The 19929-nt window shown below is 34.5% G+C and overlaps 1 protein-coding gene across 1 annotated transcript in view; it reads left to right on the top strand.

The window, feature by feature from the left end:
- LOC150109937 (proton myo-inositol cotransporter-like) overlaps window positions 1–19929 on the top strand; it is a 373837-nt gene that overhangs the window by 197192 nt on the left and 156716 nt on the right. Inside the window, exon 2 of the mRNA XM_090399830.1 lies at window positions 12046–12205. Coding sequence (XP_090255956.1) covers window positions 12046–12205 — 160 coding nt within the window. The remainder of the gene's footprint in view (window positions 1–12045; window positions 12206–19929) is intronic.

The following is a 19929-nucleotide window of genomic DNA, read 5'->3' on the forward strand; positions in this document are numbered from 1 at the left end:
TATTTCTATAAATCTCGAAAATCGCCTGTTGGAACAAGTTAATAAATATGTTTATCTTGGCAGTCTTATTATCTAGTAACCTCAACAATATGGAAACAGTAAAACACAGGCTAAACCTAGGTTGGACCAACATGAATAAACTAAACAATGGTGTCCCTTCTTTATATATGGAAAAATAAAAAAATCCCAACGAGTCTAAAATTATATAAAACAATTATTATCCCAACGGCTACTTATGCATCAGAAGCCTGGAGATTAACTCAACAACCAATCAAGAAACTTCAAGCATTCAAAATGAAATGCCTCAGAAAAATTAATAACACCCACTGGATGCAACACAAGACTAATGATCAAGTCAGAATAGATTTAAACTTCCCAGATAATATAATAGGCACAATCATTAAGCATCAACTGAGATGGTTTGGTCATATTCAGAGAATGGCCACTCATAGATTCCCATATTTAGCTCTGAATGGATATATAGGAAGAAAAAGACCTCTAAAGGCAGACCAAGAAGTACTTGGATTAAGTTGGTGAAAGAACATTCCCATCTACCCAGCTATAGAGTCATGATTGAGATGGCTAAAGATCGCGATAAGTGAAGAACCTTTCTTCTTAGTGGACTCAACCCGTTATCAAGCGGATGAGATGAGAAGAAGATATTTTTAGCATGCCGAGATCTTACGAAGCTTCAGTATCTAGACTAGGAATTGCTAAAAAAAATGTAAAAGATTGGACCCTCATTCTTATCTCTACGTGTTTTGAGTAGGTTACCCAGTATTAGTATATGCTGATAAAAGTTTGTCACTTTATTTACTTCAAACATTAAAATAACTTGTAAAGAAAGGACACCATCGTGACTCAGTTAGAAATAACTTTCTCCTTCGGAAAGAACTGAGTTCGAATTCCGTCCGGGGAGCGAAGAAATTAAGGACTTTTCAACTGAAAGTGAGTTAGCCAATCTCATACCGAGGTGGAATAGATTTTCTGCTCAGAAATTCGCTTTTCATCCATTAAGACAAACGGATCAGAGAATACACACAGCTGGTAGACGTAGTATATAATCTGTTAGCTTTTGTAGCATTAATAGGTTTCTAAAAAGCGAAGTTTTCTGATAGGCCATTTGAGCCTAACAGGGAAAGACGAAATGTAAGCTGTTGGAAATGGACATAAAATATTTTGAGCTACGACCCGTAATTAGATGAAAAGTAAATTACCTGTTACTTAAAAGCTCTACTATGAAAGTTTTATCATTTACAAATTAAATGTCATAAAATGTATGGTATCGAATAGTCAAAGACTGATTTTCGTGTCTTTCGCCCAGACGACTTTCCTTGTTTACTCTCTACTTTAATGAAAATATTAAAGGATGGTACCTTGTCCATTTGAATAATTATTAAATTATTATAACAGTATTATAAGAAAGTATCGTAGCGTTAACTTTGTTTCAACTTTAAGCTGAAAGTAGTTACTTACTCCAGGGTCTTTTACTGCAGCTGTCGAAAACTGAACATGACAGCTGATATGATGAACACTAATGGGACACAGCAACTCCCTCGAGGATACGAGATAGCAATTTGTGTAGTTATCAACTTCCTTTGTGCATCTTCTCTAAGTTTTTTTTTTTTTTTTAGATGTTTTGTGCAGAGTGATAAATTGTATTCGATGTTTTGTTTAGAACAATACCGTTTTTATGAAGGAATGAGTCACACATATGAGATAAAATCTATCTGGTCTCGGAAGTACCTTACAGCTATCGGAAACAGTTTCGAAGTCGGAAAAATGTTTGTCATCATTAGTTGAACTTTACTTCTTTGATCCCTGTAAAAAGTTGTCTTTCTATCTAGCAATGTGCTAGTTATATATCATATGGCTTTTCGTCATGATTTAATGTTGAGCATTTATTATTTTACGAAATTTATAAGCGATAGTAAGATAGCCAATCGATGCACAGAAAATGAGTATTACTGGAAGAGAGAGAAAAAAAAACCTTTTATGAGTAGGAAATGCACATATATCTAGTAAAACAAATAGATGTAATATCATAGAAGCTTATTAAAGTTATCCTAGAAACTACAAATTTTCATTATTATGATAAGACATTACTTAAATGTATTTAAAAATGTCGAAGTTTTAACGAAGTAGTCCATTCTGTTTTAAATAGTTGTAATCATTCGATTTCTGTATATATGTATACTTTTGAAGATCCTGTGTATCTATGAGCATTTTAGATGGAGCAATACGTTTTTTTTTTTTTTGTTTGTTTGTTTGCTCTGTCTCAAAAGGAATTCAGGCTTCGTTATCGAAGTTAACCATTGTGATTGTTATAAATTCACGATGTCTCTTTGGTTGGAAGTTTTACAGCTCTCCAAAGTGCAGGAAAGTTGAGAATAAATGCAAGTTGAAATTGCTTAATTTATTTTTGTTGAAAATAAAAACTAACTCTCAGCGCCATCGTACAAACATACTAAGATAGCCATGATAAAAGTGCAGGCATGAAATATCATTAAACGTTTGGAATAGATACGAAACTTTCCACTCCAGAAACACATTGGATAACCTGTGACAGCCGTTGCGCGCGCGCACACACACACACAGAGCTAGTTATACAAAACATACTAACTACTACAGTTGTGAAAAGCCAAGCATAGTAAAATTCCCACGGTTGATATGGTTATTACAGATAGCAGTATGCTGCTATCTTAACCTTGATGTTTTTATCTAAAAGTATTCTTTATAGGCTTGTTTTAATAGTGATATTCATTGTAACGAGTTTCTATAGACAAATATGGAACTCGTTGTCTAATTCTAATATATTCCTCTTAACATGTCTGAGCTTTTTCCCCTTGAGCGAAGCACTAATGACGTCAACTCATGTTGAATTGCTTGCATGACATTGTGTGTTAAATGGGATATTGCGAAAGGTTGAAAAGAAACTCACTGGAATGTCGCTATTGACTAGTCGCTTCCCCCCCCCCATCGTAATTGAACAGCGTTTTAGATCATCCTTATAGGTCTGGAGATAAGATCAAGATTGAATATTTATGTTGGATTCGGAAAGAGCTGACCATTACGAGTTTTCCTTAAAAATGAAACTGTGACGACCCCAAGTATTTGTTCAAATAGTTCTGCGAACTTTTTACCTGCCTTTTATGTCGTCTTGCGAATAATCTTAAACGGTTTTAAGAAATGATTTGATTTCTTAATGAGGATCATGTTTTTTGATTTCCTCAATATTGATAGTTATTAGTCATCAGTAAATCAAGTTTTATCACAGCTAACTATAAAAATCAATCTTTTAGAATTCGCTTTGTATTTAATACGCATCAATGTCTCATGTACTTATCTATAAAATAACCAATGGGATAGGAAGGTAACAAGTATTTTGAATCTATAATTCTTGTTTGAACGTTTACTTCCCAAAACTGTTTATCTAAAAATATATTTTAATTATTATTATGTGATACCTCCAGGGAATCCATGGACTCGTCGAGGGAGGGCACTTGCTCTACAACTCTGTCTCCACCAACAATGAACCGCATCTACACCTACGCCATCTACTGCCGATTTTATATATATATATATTCGTTAAAAATGACAGGTTAATTTTATTAAGAAAATGTTTACCCGTATAAAGCAATTTTTACAATTAATTACTGACATAAATTAGCGACAGTTACGATTATTTTCCCCTGACGTATCATCAATTTGGAGATTTTTTTAAAACTTTATCATTACTATAAAGCATACGTTTTAGCTTGGAAAATATCAGTTCGGAAGTGAAATTTATAGCGGACATGTAAAGTTTGCCTAGTTTTGTTGGGAATTGGTTGCCTTGGAGACAAAACATATGAGTTCCTGGGAGAATATCAAAGGTTAAAATCGCTGGAAATTTGTAACTTTCTGAAAAAATCAGTTAAAAGTCATTATTACAAAATATTACCTAATCAATTAATTGTAAATATTTAACTTGATATTTGACATTTCTTCCTAATAATACAGGATTGGCATTTACTGTTGTCGTATTTTCGATTGTATTTGACTGATTTATTCACAACGCTTCAGTGTTAACCATTTTAGTAGCTAAGACTCTCTACTGTTTCCGGATATGTGATTTTTTTTTATAAATCCCAACCGCGAAAAGTTGTAATCCTGTTCGTTAAGTACATTAGAGGGGTCTGAGATATAATCTGAGAATCCTACTCTAGAGACTAAACATGAAAGTTCTTTTAACCTACTTTAGTCCTCCAATACGCAACTTGGTAATTTCATCGGACGGTGAAATTTAATTTATTATTTAATATTTAGTGGCTGTGTAACTATGCATTTTGAGCATCTTTAGCTATTCGGCGTTGTTGATGCCCTTTGGTTGAAGAGACCCAACTTGAATCCCACCTAGGATACTAAGATTATGCAAAGGCTTTTTAGGTGAAGACGAGTTAGCTAGTGTCATAAGGAGGTGGATGGGATTTTTATTATGCAAAATTAGCCAGAAAATACATGCAATTAAGAGCTAATACATTGCTCTTCTCATAGCCTTAGTTGCATTTGTAATCTCAAGCAAAATTTTAAGTAGTTTTTTTTTTATGTTCCCCTATCCCCCAAATAACTTTCAAAAATTATTCAAAACTAAATTCTTTGTATTTAATTCTCAGCAGCAACGACAAGCTGCAAATCAGATTTTCGTGCTTTACAATTAGATGAAATTTTCTAATTAACTCTAAGGAGATGTGAACGAATTAAGATGCTTCTCAATACTGGTATCAAGGGAGTATGTGCTTACCACAGCTATTTTCTTTTCATTCGCATTAGCGGTTTGAAGTAATCAATAACCGACTCTAAAAGGCTGAGTTACACTAACAATACCAGCGTTTTCGTTCAATTGAAGTGGAGTTCGTGGAATTGTAACTTCAAATAACTTTGTATTAGAGGAAATCATCAAAAGAACGGAACATTGACGTTGTTGGAAACGTAACAAGATTTTTAATGCATGAATATTTTGTCATGTAAACTTATGGCACTTTAAATGTAAGAATGTTAGCGGAATACGAACAAAGTATATCTCTGGGGGGTTTGGAGGACGTGCAACATTTCTGTTATGCGTTTGTATATCATTTCTTTGTGTGCGATTGGATGGAGAATTTGCTCGCTGACACTCGCATATTCTGGGTTACTTTTATGTATAGGGAGAAGAAAACCAACTGATAATTAACATCTTGATTGTATCCTGTAATTCAAAGAAATCAAAAGAATTTTAATTTCGTTAAATGATATAGATGGTAGCTTGGATTTAATAATTTGGAAATAAAACAGTCTTATAAATAAAATTTCAAGGACCTGAATCTTAAAGCTTTCCCTGCCACAGTTGTAATATAAAAGTGCTTATTATCCTATGAGATTAAATTTCACTTGTAAAGATAAAGGTTCACTCTAGATGGGATTTGAACATATTTTTCCTGCCTAAGAGCAAATGTTTTGATATCTTCGTGACTGCACTACGTGGTCATGTCTATAATCAGGGGGAAAATAAATAAAAACGTTGCATTGACCAAATTGGATCAAAAAGACGGAAGATCAATGGAGAAAAACCAGAAAGAGTGTTCGCATCCATAAATTGCTTTGTTCACCCAGAGAGCACAACCATTTTCTGTGGTTAAAATGGTCACGAATGACGCAATGTGCATTATCCAGTGCACCACTTCAGTGCATATGTCCTGTGTGATAAAAACATCTGCGAGACAGTCGTCCACAGTAAACATTATGGGGCTCCCGGATTGCTGCTTATCTAGAACTTCTCTCCTGCGGTTAGTAGGAGAGAAGTCCTAGAAGCCAAATCTAAACCTATTAACTCTTAAGATACAAATATCATACAGATATCGATCATGTTTGCATAACATGTTTCCTGTCTTCCTAGTATCATATAACTGATGGTCCTACCTACAACGCCCATGAGGAAACGGATAATGCAAATTCTTTCGAACATTCGTTTGATTTGCGATTCGTTGTTCCTTTATGTTGCGAAACATCTTTATATTATTGTTTTATTGATGGCAAAGGCCTATACTCCTTTTTTTTTATTATCATTTACCGATCTTTAAATGGCAATCTCTATATTATTCTCCACATAAGCCATATTCCAGAGTTTCAAACTCTGTGGAATAAACCAGCGGGAATTTTTCGATGGCAAATCTAGTCTTGTGAATAGTCAATCCCGGCATTTTGAGCAAGCACATAATGCGCAAAGAAAGAGTAGAATAATGGAGTTAGTGACCGAGTGAATATAGCTCACGCTTTAACATTGAAACTGGATTCAAATCCTACTCCGACATGGATGTTAGTGAACTTTTAGGTGTGTCAAGTGTTTTCATCATCCGTCATTTACCACCATCTTGTTTATTCACTGCATCAAAAAGTCTCCAGAGAATGATTTCTGACTTATCTGATTTGTATCGCTCGTGGTGCTGAGGTACCTCTTAGATGAGATTGCTATAACAAGGTTCATTTCTCAGTTGTGAGAACATTGAATTATTTTTGTGAACCACATTGTCATCCTTTCAGGGATTTAGGCCCAGTGGCCTCTTCCGGTCTCATTGAATCTTTGAACTACATTCTTCCATCAAACTAAATCTTACTTATTCCTAGCAAACAATTGTTTACTGTATAATAATCACTGTAATAATTCTCAGGTCTCTATAGTGCCACATTTATTTCTATGAAATTCTGGGGCAGTGGACAAGATTTTTTTTTCAGCATTGCCAGATGTGTTTCATTAAAACTTTCAGCAACAACTTTTGACAAATTTTGCCGGAAAACAATGTGTCAGTGGATAAAGGCAACAGAAAGGTTCCTAGCCTAGTGTATTGGCATTCTGTAATTTCTAACTATAATTTATCCGATCTTAACTAAATGAAATTTGACTCAAATAAAATTGCAAAAAAAAAAAAAAAAAAAATGTTCACACAAGCGGAAACTACTAACTAACCGCTTCTCATATTCGCATCTCAGATTCATGCTATTGAAATAAGCGTGCTGCTTATCAGCTTATGTTTTGAAATACAATTCTGTTAATAAAAAAGAGGGAAAGTTATTAATATTTAGAATGATGAATGAAAGGATATGACCTTGAGGTATTCGTAACAAATCACTGTATAACCTGCCATTTACTTTCATATGTGAACTTATTTTAGAAGAGCTTTGCACAACGAATCAGGCATGTGTTTTTGAAATGTCAAGAGCTACTTTTGTTTGCATATGTAAACAAATCCCTCAGAGAATAACTGAAATAGAACCAAATTGTCAGCTGTGTAGGTAGACATCGCATACATTCTGTTGGTACTAACAACTACCAACAGAATACGTAATTAGCTTCAATTGATGTATAGTCAGTAAAAGCTAATACTTGGTAATTTGAATGTCCGATATCAGCTGAGAGAAAGATACCATGTTACTTAAATGAAACATTAAAGTTCTCTCTCTCTCTTACTTATGAAAACATTCAAAGTCATAATGCTTCCCTCATGTACCACATAATGCTTGGATTACTTCAAGACCTGCAGACAAAACATACTACATTATCTTCGTTGTCTACCAATCGTTCTGCGTTAGAAAGAATGATATCTTTTTGTATTTTAATACTGTCCAGGGTGGAATGAATCTCCTGTTAAAGGGGAGTTGGATATTAGTCAGTTTAATCTGGAATAATCACCCCACAAACAAGCGTACTGTACTGTACTGTACTGGCTTCGTGGGTTTTAGTTGACTTCCATAATATAATTGAAAATACCAGGATTTATATCTCTTGTACGAAGTTTAGTAGTTTTTCGTAGTCTGACAGCTACTAAACAGTTATCAATGAACTACCAGAAAACCGTATCATCGATAATAGTGTATAATAAATGAACAACTGCCCGCCTAGATAATTAGCATCATTACTTTATCTGTCTTAAGAATTCTAAGTTACATTTCTTGATGTTGGAGAATCGGGAATTTTTTTAAATACATATTTATTTTTCACTCATTTCAAGACGATTGCGTGTAAAATGTATTTTAAAGTAACATGGCGCATAAAAATATTTCTTTTATTGCAATAACTTACGAATTAGGTTTAGTTGTAGCTCACAGTTCCAGAAACGTCTGCTTACTTTTTTTTTTAATGCGATTTGCATTTCATTTAACAAGGCTTGAGATTTCCGCCGAATGGAAAATGCCATCTAATCTCTGGAGATAAGAGATTAGATGACATTGTTTGCTTCTGAAACAAAAGTTTCAGGAGATTTGAATGCAAAGGGCTGCATTTTTTGTAAGATTTTAACTCTGGCTTAACAGTTCATGTTTTTTTGATGTCGTTCGGGAAAATTTGCATAGATAATTCCCGATATTTAGAAGTTTTATATTTGAATAGTCTGTTACTTTGACTCTTTGAAGGAATATCCACTTTGTTGGTTAGAAATACCAAATTTCGAATGGCAGTTGCATGCAAAAATCGCTGTTTTTTTTTTTTTTTTTTTTTTTTTTTTTTCCCCTTTAGAATTCAAACCGTGCGTGTAAATATGTCATAATAGTACTTTTGTTTGAAGGGAATCGATTATATTTAAATTTCTACAAAAAAATCAATTGAATTTATTAATTGCCAGAATGGCTACGTTCTTAGAATTGGATTGTTACTAATTATTATGTTATATAGCATTAACAAGGTGAATCAACCTGTTTTTCCAAGTTGGTTAGACCTGTGGCAAGGGATACCAGATTTTACAAATCACATGTTCCGCCCTTTTTGCGTAATACGTCTTGCACGATGTAGTTAAGACAGTTGGGGGTGGGGGGGGAATTGGGCTGTCGTCGTAGAGGATGCCAGTTAGGGTTCTGTGAGGAAAATAATATCAGGTTTTGATGTCTGTACGTGGTGGTTTATATTACTAATGTTTATATTCATGCCTCGGGTGTGGACGTGGATATAGTTAGTGGATATAGTTTTTCATTGCAAGAAACGTTGGTGTTATTAAGGATTGGGGGCATGTTTTTATTATTTTTTCCAAATTATTTTTTGTTGTATTTTTCACATTTTTAGATTTTTTTGTTATTTTTATGGGAGAACGTTGCCATTCTGGCAAATTAATAATTCAATTGCCTATTTTGCAGAAATTTAAATATAATCGATTCCCTTCAGGGAAAAAAAAAAAAAAAAAAAAAAAAGGTACTATTATGACATTTAAACGCACGGTTTGAATTCTAAAGGGGGAAAAAAAGCGATTTTTGCATGCAACTGCCATTCGAAATTTGGTATTTCTAACCAACAAAGTGAATATTCTCTATTTTCAGTTAAAATGCTAGTATTCGTATGATATTTCATGTGTATCTGTTGAGTCAGAAAACTAAGAGCAGGAGCATGCAGCTGGAGGTTGAGGGACGTGTACGTAATTCATACAGAGGCAGTGCCGTGACCAGACTACAATGCAAGTGTTTCCTCGGACAGTGTGCGCCTCCCCTTTCTAACACTGACTCAGTTTCCTTCCAGGCACGGAAATTGGAGTAAGCGGTAGGAGGATTATTCGCCAGCTGATCGGGAATCCTCCAACTGATACGTTACTCTCAGGTTCGCTCGCATGCACCCTGTCGGCTAGCCTGCGAAAAGCGTTTTATTGCTGTACTCTCAAAATGAGCAGAAATTGGCTCCCTAGTTGAATAATGATAACCGTATGTTGAGCATGGCCAGCAAGGCTATCACCGTTACTGCGTGTGAGAACGGGGAACCGAAACCGGAGAACCAACACGCTTGGGATAAAACATGACAGTAGCCACTTCACACCTCCAAAATGCAGGGTGGTGGTGTTTCACCGGGCGATGGAAGACATCCACCACCATTCTACTTAAGGATATTAATTAAATCTATAAAATAGGATTTAAAGACAAAACCTGAAATACAATTTATTGATTTTTAAATGAAAACTTTTTTTTTCCTGATGTTTACTAAATCGACGAATTGTTTCATGTTTTATTTCACAATTTTTAAATGATAAAATATCAGTTATAAAAGTAGCATCCTTGTATGTATTTGGTTAGACGATCAAATACATACTAACTGCAAGTCACAAAAGGCCGCAGATAACACTTCTGAACTAGGACACCTGAACACAGAACTGAAATGATCTGTAGGAATTTCATTTTGATTTAATAAGCGTGTGTCTGTTTAGATCATTGGTGATCTAAACAGACACACGCTCAATGGCTTTAGATCAATGGTGATCTTTTGGTCGATACCGACCAAAGTGGTCGGTATCGACCCCCAGGGGTCGATATAACATTGTTGGGGGTCGATAGAAAAATATAAGATATCATTGTACGGGTAATATTTAATTCGGTTAACTTGGATTAACCTCCATCCTGAATGACAACGCAATTAAGAGTGAATCGTGGGAACAGTGACATGAATAGGACCTGTAAGATGGAGCAAGGTCACGAAAATAGTTACTGAGGCCAATCAAGTAAGCCAAAATGACATATTTACCAATAAACGGATGGGGTGGTTCCTGCCCGGTCGGCGCGGCGGGAGCGAGATTGCAACACGTGCGCGATTCTTATTTACTTATACTTACACGTATTTGATCCCAGTCTCATTTTTTTGCGCATCGACATAAAAGGGGTGCGTTAATGTTCTAAAATTCATCAACATACATATTATAATTCAATCGTTATTCATTCACGAACTAAACTTCTCTATTTTGAAGAGTTGAGCAGGGCTGGTAGTAATACCAGTAGTTTATTAATATCATTAGTAATACGAGTGATATTGCTAGTGATAGTAATATAATCATATATACTATATTATACATTTAATAAACAATCTAAAAACTCACATAAGCATCTTTTTTGCTTATACTATTATAATTACGTGATAGTAAAATAGAAGGGGTCGATAAAAAGTCAAATTATTGAAGGGGTCGACGGTCAAAGAAGTTTGGCGACCCCTGGTCTAGATAATGGTCAATTAATCCGACGAAACGCTTTCAGTTAGGAATGGTAATTCATGACCGATTAATTCGAAAAAAATGGTTTTTCACACTGCATTATATGAACTCGTTCAAACTGATATTAAGCCACGCAGATAAATCTACCTCACAGTGGTGGGCACTTCTGTATAGCCTAAAGCGCTCAACATTTTGTAATGTACCATTTGATAGTTAGTTTGTTTTTTAATTTGTTTTATCAAAATTTCCTGTATGAAATGCTTTATTCGTGCTTTGTAACTGATCTGCCAAACTGTGTTGTAAACGAAGCTATAGTGCTTAGTCAAGCAAACCTCGAAATTGTAATCCCAAATGGTAATATCCAAACAAGTTCACTGTAATTAATATTCACAAAGAACATTATCTGAGAGTTTGCATGTTAAATGAATAATAAGATGATATTATTCATGAATAATAAGATGATATTATTCATGAATAATAAGATGATTACTTGTAATTTCAGTTCTTCACGTGAAATATTTTAGCAGTCTTCTTTTATTTCGAACGGTCTTAAGTTAAATCTAATGCAGGTGCTTCTTTTTATTTGAACTGATCGCTATAGCAATTAACATGAACTATCCGAAATATGAACTGTAGTTTTAGACTGATGCCTTTTAACCTATTATTATGCGCTTGAATTAATAAGAGTAACTCTTCAGCTGTTAATTTCTCTCTCTCTCTCTCTCTCTCTTCGTTTGCTTGTATAGTCCAACTATTAGCTAAATGACTACTTAAGTGTTTTTTTGCGAATTGCTATGAAGTAAACAGGTACCCAAAGTGTAACACAAGCGTTCGTTTCTTGTGTGCATGTTTATTTTCTAATTGTTGAATATTACAGTCCTAAGATTTACTGTTTCAAAAATTACTTTTATGCATCTTTTTATAGTCATATATTGCTTGGATTTTGTAATTTGTTCTATTTTTTTTTTATTAAGCAATTTGCTGGTTACCTTTAAGGGCTCTGTGTTACTTAGTACACAAATGAACTATACGTATATGAAATGAACTGTTTTCAGTATAACAATTCATCTGAATTTTTCAGGTCTGTCTTCAATGACAGTTCCCATGTACATAGGAGAAGTGGCTCCTCCCGAGATTAGAGGGATGCTGGTTACCATTAACAACCTGTGTATTACCGCAGGGCAGTTTATTGCTAGTCTTATAGATGGAGCTTTCAGCAAAGACAAAGAAAATGGCTGGAGGTAGGAAAACTAAAAATCATCAAATTTTATTATTATTTTTTTTTAATTTTATTATATATATACATGTTATATATATATATTATATATATAATACATATTACATACATATTATATATATATATATATATTTTTTTTTTTTTTTTTTTTTTCTCCCCGTAGTGATAAGCAGCAGAACATATTATCTTTTATATATTTTCTGTTACCCTGCTATCATTTCATGCTAAATATACCAACATGTTCATGTTAAGACGAAATAGTATAAGTAGATTTCGTTTTACCAGTGTTAGGAATTTTTTTAGAGAAAAAAAAATGGCACCAATTCTTCAGGAATACTATGTAATAATTCCGACTTTCCTAATGTAGTTATGACTGTACTAACAGAGAGCTTTGAAACATTTATACTCAGCTATTTAAGTACAAATGTTTTGTATTTTGATCTTTAATGTGTAGTACTTCCGTTCAATTCAGGATTTCTAGTAGAAAGTACTAAAAAATTAACTGGCAGAATTTTTCCAGTAATATATTGTAAAACTTGCGATGGTAGTATTGCATGTTGTTTAAGATTTTCTTTAGCACTGCTGCATACATTTAAACAGGGCCCTTCATATATGCTAAACAGCGAACAGGCTGTACTTGAATGTATTTTTACTTTGAATTCACACAAAAAAAAAAATAATAATAATAACATAAATAAAACTTAAACTCTCATCTTCTGTGAAGGCATTGCGTTATACTGCCGAACTTACTAGAAAGTTGATTAACAGTTTTCATTTCTTCTTGGGCAGGACGAAAACAAAGAGAAATAAGATTCATAACTTGATCGAAATTAAGAAGCCGGTCTGTCTGAGCTTGTCATGCGGATTGATTAATCTTGTTCAAGGATTAGATTTTTTATGAAGCAAGCAGAACTTTTATGACGTCTGAACTACAAGATGATTTTCTAAGTATGTTTCGATGAATAAACATACTTAGAAATAAACGTTTGTTGTAGTAATAATAATTATAGAGGCCACGAGACTAAAAACTTCCACAGTAAAGTGTTTTATATCCAAAATATGAGGCCTGTTTCAGAAATAGGTTAGCTGTAAGTACTTATTAACTGAAGGGCTTTTATTCTGGCATAAATGCAGACAAGATGACGGTTATCAACTTTGATACACATCAATTGTTTAACCCGATCTCCTCAGATGTTTATGAATTTGGCCAACTAAGGCATCTGTTTTGATGTAAAGGTTAGGTCAGGTATGTTGAATCCTGAAACGACGCCGCATCACTCACTAGGCAGAGATCTCTTCAGTGGGACAGCGAAGTGGTAATTACTAGGTAAAAGATTAAAACTGTTCGGCAAAAAGTTTTGAGAATATCCGGAAGCATTGGGACCCAGCGAGCACAAACTTACGATTTTTTCATGGGAATTTAACCCAGAAAAGATTACTAAATAAAGGTTTAATGGATTAAAGTTAGATACAGTCCATCTGTTAAAGAAGATAACGAAACATGTTTCAAGTCAGATCAGGTTTGCCATAAATAAGATGATAATCTCGCACCGGGCGATGAAATTCATATGCCGTCTAACGTTATATACAAACGTAAATGCACGGTAGGATTCGAATCCACATGTTGTTGGAAAGGTTTATTCCGTCCACGGTACCTAACGTACTGTAAGTGTGCAACCATTCGTGAATAGTTATCACATAAAAACATCTCTCTTTCTCTTCTCGGGCAACCAGTCTGGCAGTATCCGAGTATAAAATATTTGGAAAGAAAATTTGTTTTTTTGGTGTTATTTATTATTTTACTTATCCACTGCTCTACAAAATTAACAAACCACTTAGAAAATGTGATGTAACTCGTGTAGTTTGCAATAAACCAAGACGAAAATTGTTATGACTGTGTATAATATTATAGAATAACAGTGGAATGAGGAGACGGCGAGAAACCTCGGCCAGGTGCAAAGGGCATTACATAGGGTGTATAAGAATTTCCAAAAAGATCACATCACAAAAGTCGACACAATATTCTCGAAAACATGGTCACATAACATCAGTATCATTCCCTCTAATGGAAATAAGATTCTATGACAACAAATCCCATTCTTCCCCTGGGCTCGCAAAGTTACTAAAATCGGCATGATGCAACGCCCAAGGGTGTCCCACGCATGTCAGATCGGATTTAAGCCTGGTGATCGTGTGCACTGCAGTCATTCAATATCTTCAGTTTCAAGATATCCCTCTGCACATATACGGTTTCTCTATCAAAAACATAGAGGGCATATGGCCATTGATCATTATTTCTTCCCACATGAAAACGCTATCTCCACCATAAGTTTCCCTTTATCTGATGATAATGGTGCCGCATTTCTTATTCTCTCCAGATCAAAAGTGTCTCTAATCCGGCTAAAACGAGACTTGTCAGAACTGTATCCCATTTTTCAGGGCTCGAAGTCACATGTTCATGGTAACACTTTCAACGACTAGCTCTGCAGTGGCTGGCGGTTAATGGAATACGAACCGCTGCCTTCCCTGTGTATATAGTCCACTTGATTTGAGTCTTAACACAATCCGACTGGAAATGCTTTTTCACCTGTGACCTCAGCATCTTCAATAGACAGTTGGACAGGACATCGTAATTTTGATTGACGTAGCTCTCGACAACTGTGGCTAGCTCTTAATGGTTCCTATTTCCTGAAACTGCATCCATATTGCCGAGATGACACATTAAGCCAACGTGCCTCCTTTGTCTACGATTTCCCAGCTTCAAGTCGTCTGACGTCCAGCCGTCTCAAAGAATCATCTATCGTGGAGGCTAAGCCACAAAACAGGTCGCAACCCGTGTTTTTAAAAAAACCTGCTGAGTGATCGACCAATTTGTATTGGTGCATGTTAGAATGCCCATTATATCAAATATTCGCCTTCAGAGATACTGTTAAAAATAAAATTTCATTAAAAACTTTCTCTTAATTTTGTTCGAGCAGTTGATCTTTAATTGATATACCGATAGATGTCGGCTTCTTTAACCGACAGGTTCGAATCTCACTGTGGGCAAGAATGTTAGTGAATGGCTTTAGGCTATACACGATTTTCATCACATGTGAAACTACAGCCCTGCTTATTCAGGACCTTGTGTAGCTTGAAATAGTACTAGGTTTGTTATTATCTAGGGGTGTAGAATTATCTAACCTTAGTTCAATTCCCTTGGTACTAAATTCACAATAATGTTTCCAGTAGTTCGTAGTATTCTCATAAAAATATGATAAATATTATAAAACTAAAAGTGTGGTAAGCATAGATCAAACTGTCTTTTTTAATAGTGCACTGAGTTAGGCAATTCTTTCCCATAAAATTCATTCCCACAGAATAGATTAGGGCCTTGTGTGTGAACGAAGTGTGCTTTGCATTATGGGATGCTAAGGCAATTGATGGGAAGTCCTCAGCCTATACATACATAAATAACCCAGTCATGAAGATATTTCATGTGTAAACTTTGCTTACGTTTGGGTATCAGATTACAACAAGAATATAATTTGTCTTTATAATTTACTTGATAACTAAGCGAAAAATCCTCTGTGCATTCTTCATATGTGTAGGTGCAGCTGTATAAGTATAAATTTCGAACTAGTAAATATTTTTCTTCCTTAATGAATTCACACTCACAAAAAGTTTTAAATATATAGTATAACATTACTGTACGTGGGCTGAATTGTTTTATTATTATTTTATTTCTTAAATAATCCTGAAACCTATTCTAAACTCCAAACATTGAACTTTACAAACCGCTTCCGATAAGAAGTGGTTTGTAAAGTCTGTGTGTCTTTACCAGGCGTAAAGACACACAGTTGTGCCAAGTGGAGAGTTGCTTTGAGGTAAACGCACTATTACCGCCATCCATGCCAGCAAACATAATCACATTTTACAAATAAAGGTACGGCTGCTTCTTTCACTTCTTGTTCTTCTTAATAAAGCTAATTGCTATACTTAAATTTTATAATAAACTGTAAGTAAGCTTAGGGTATTTATTTTATCATAAGGCAGAATTAGAACTGTCCTAGTTCTGTCAGTCATGAATGTTTTTTTTTTGTTTGTTTGTTGTTGTTTTCTCAGCTTGTTAGTTTTAAATGGTTAATAGCCATCTCAAAATCTGCAAAATCTTAGGTAACGGTAGCGTACGTTTTCGCTCGTTAAGGTTCATGCTTTCCTATGCCGTATTACACAAGTTTTCTGTTCACCAACAGAAAACTTGTGTTAACTTGTAAACCGGCAGTCATTGTAGAAAAATTCGATTTTTCTTCCTTGAACATTCATCTTTCATTTGTCTAATAGTAATGTATATTTTTAAACCATTTATTTTAAAAAATCCATTGCTGCTTTTCACATTGAAAAAAATGATTATACAGATTTACTGAATATAGACCCATAAAGCTGGACGAGCTTGTTTAGTTCTCCTAGTTCCAATTTTGCCGATTTTCAAAAACTTATAAGGATATAATGCATCGTCCACATCCAACTGCCATATCTTAAACTCATTAACACTAGATGCACTCTCCCATTTCAAAAGGCAAACTGTTTTATTCTATAAATATGTAAGAGCAAAATATCTCTCACTCCGAGAATAAAACTGTCATGTATGCTCCTTTTCCCCCCCATCTGTTAATCTGTCTTCATAATGTACATTCCATAATCCCGATGTGATCTTTGTAATTTGTAATACTCTAACATTTTCATACCTTCTTTATCCTCTCAGAATCTAGCAGTGAAATTCCAGTGAAAATGGCTATCAGTTCAATGTTAGTAAACGTCAAGTCATGCACTTTGGTGTAATGAGATATCATATTTTATTGTGGGATATAGAAACTGATCAGATTAGGAATCTTCGAGTTTTTATGAATAGGAAGTTGAAGTTCAATGGCCATATAGTAAAGATTGCAAATACCCAGCCAAATTCCGCACAGGTTGGTCGAGTGGTTTGCTCACCGCTATCCAACCAGGCTGCGGGTTCGAATCCCGCCGTGGGCATGGATGTTTTGTGATTGTGTCTTTAGGTTGAAGATGAATTTCATCGTCCGATGAAACCACCTTCCTGTTTATAGCCCGGAAACCCTGCTTTAGAGACTATAAAAAGTTCCATGTTTGGTCTCTATAGCAGGGTTTCCGGGCTATGTAAAAAAAAAAAAAAAAAATGTAAAATTGATTAAAAAAACATCCTTAGTCAACCTACGGTACAAAATGTACTATAGATATGCAACGTAAAAAACAGGATAATTGCAGTGCTGAAACTAACTTTAACATGGAAGGATAAGGGAGTCATTTTGCCTCTTTATAAGGCCATGATATGACCTTGCTTGGAGACTATTGTGCACAGATCTGTCTTCTGGTTTTCTTGGTGATGCTGGTACAATGGAGTGAGTGCAGAATACAAGTTATGAAGACTGATTGAAAATTTGTAGACTGCAGACACTAGCAAACTGTAGAAAGAGGCAGAGGAGGGCTGATATGATTGAGCCTTACAAACTTCTGCAAGGGTCACAGAAGGATACCAGATGAAATTCGTAAAGGATATCTGTAATAAAATTTTTCATTTTATGAAAGTGTGGAGAGGGCATCCATGTAAGTTGATGAATGCAGTAATGAAGGGGAGTGCGAGTAAAGTTTTTCTCTTATATAGTAGTGAGTGATTAGAATGCATTACCTTTGCAGTTTGTGAGTGCAGCCTTCCTCAATGAGTCCCTGAAAAATTCCACTTACTGACATTGAACCTCGATGGGGTCTTTACTTTGTTGTGGTGACAGGGTTTGCATGTCACAATGACCCTTAGAGCAATGCCGGCGGTAATTATTCTATCGACAGGGCCTCTCAAGCCGAACTGGTCAAAGGTGAGGGTTCAGACTAAGAGAGAGACACCTTGGTCCTCCAGGTTCGGGGTTAAGCATGAGGCCGACAATCTGATCTTGTAAAATCTTACTTGTTAGGAATTAAACACCAAATAAGCCTCAATATCGGACTGTACAAAATGGAACTCGACTAGTTGCCTGGAATAAAGGATTACGGTTTGGAACGTGGAATGTCTGAAGTATATATATATAGAGAGCAGGTGCACTGCAAACTTTAAGTGATGAACTTAAAAAATATAAAGTGGATGTAGTGGTAATTGAAACTGAATGGATTGATAGTGGTGAACATAAATTAGGAAATTATTTGCTATTATATGATGGAAATATCACAGGAAGGCATAAGTTTTGAGGCCATTAATGCAAGACTCAGTAAAATAAGACTGCTAACAAAAAAGTTCAGAATAACCTTAATTAATACACTTGCACCTACAGAGGAAACTGATCAGGATACCAAGAATGAATTCTATGATACTCTGGAAGGAATAATTGATGAAATACCAAATAATGACATAATTATACTTTCAGGAGACCTTAATGCAAAAATAGGAAGCGAAGAAATCTATAAACAAACAATCGGAAATAATAGCCTACATGAAATCGCAAATGATAATGGGATAAGGTTAATAAATTTGGCAATATCCAAGAATCTGATGATAATTAGTACAACATTTATGAGGAAAGATATCCTGATGGATTAACCCACAACCAAATTGATCATATTTTAAAAGAAAAAATATTTTGAAGCAGTATTCAAACTGTTAGAAGCTATAGAGGTGCTGATTGTGATTCAAATCATTATTTGGTAGGATCAGTAATGAAAATAAAACTTAACAAAAACTATTTCAATAAAAATAAAAACATCATCAACTCAATATTAATAATCCGAAAAACAATAACATAAGATCAACCTACTCTAGTGAAATTAAAGCAGAGTTTAATAATATTGAAGAAACTGAAAATATTGATATTCTATGGAATAAAATTAAGTGTTGTATAAACAGAGCATCTGAAAAAGTTTTAGGATTCCAAAATATTTCATACCATAATAAATGATTTAATAACAGATGCTAAGAAGCAATAGAAATCAAAAAAGAAGCTAAGCTTAAATGGTTTCAGAACCAACAAGACAACAATAACTATCAAAACTATGGATCTGCTAACAGAGAATCAAACAAAATTCTTAGGCAAGAAAAAAAGACTATATCTAAAAGAATTAATTGATAACACTGATAAAGAGAATACGTATAAAAATGCAAGGAACTTTTTTCAAGGTATAAATAAACTAAAGACAGGCTATCAATAAGAACTGCAATAATTAATGATAATAAAAGACAAATTATTGCAAATGACAGATGGCTGAAAGGTGGAGGGAATATTTCAAACAGCTGCTAAAATCCCAAAGCAACATTCTTAGTCATAATTTACTCTACTTGTGAACCAGACGTCAAAGATCCATCATTTAATGAAATAGAAACAAACATTAAAACTCTTAAAAATAATAAAGCGGCAGGATTTGATATTCACATCTGAACAAATTAAATATGGAGGGAAAGAATTAACTAACAAACTGTTCGCACTAATTAAACTGGCATGGAAAAATGAAAAACTGCCAGAAGACTAGAATGAATCGATAATAATCCCCATCCACAAAATAGGCGATAAAAGGAAATGTGAAACTATAGAGGCATTCACTTTTAAATACTAGTTACAAAATCCTGACTGGTATTATTCTAAAAAGAATTATGCCATATGCAGAGGAGTTCTCGGAGAATATCAGGCAGGATTCAGAAGAAACCGATCAACCATTGATCACCTTTTAACCTTGAGACAAATTCTA

Source organism: Typopeltis vanoorti, chromosome 1 (genome assembly GCF_054136105.1).
Source record: "Typopeltis vanoorti isolate ZY-2024b chromosome 1, IOZ_Tvanoo_1.0, whole genome shotgun sequence".
NCBI classification, from domain to species: Eukaryota; Metazoa; Arthropoda; class Arachnida; order Uropygi; family Thelyphonidae; genus Typopeltis; species Typopeltis vanoorti.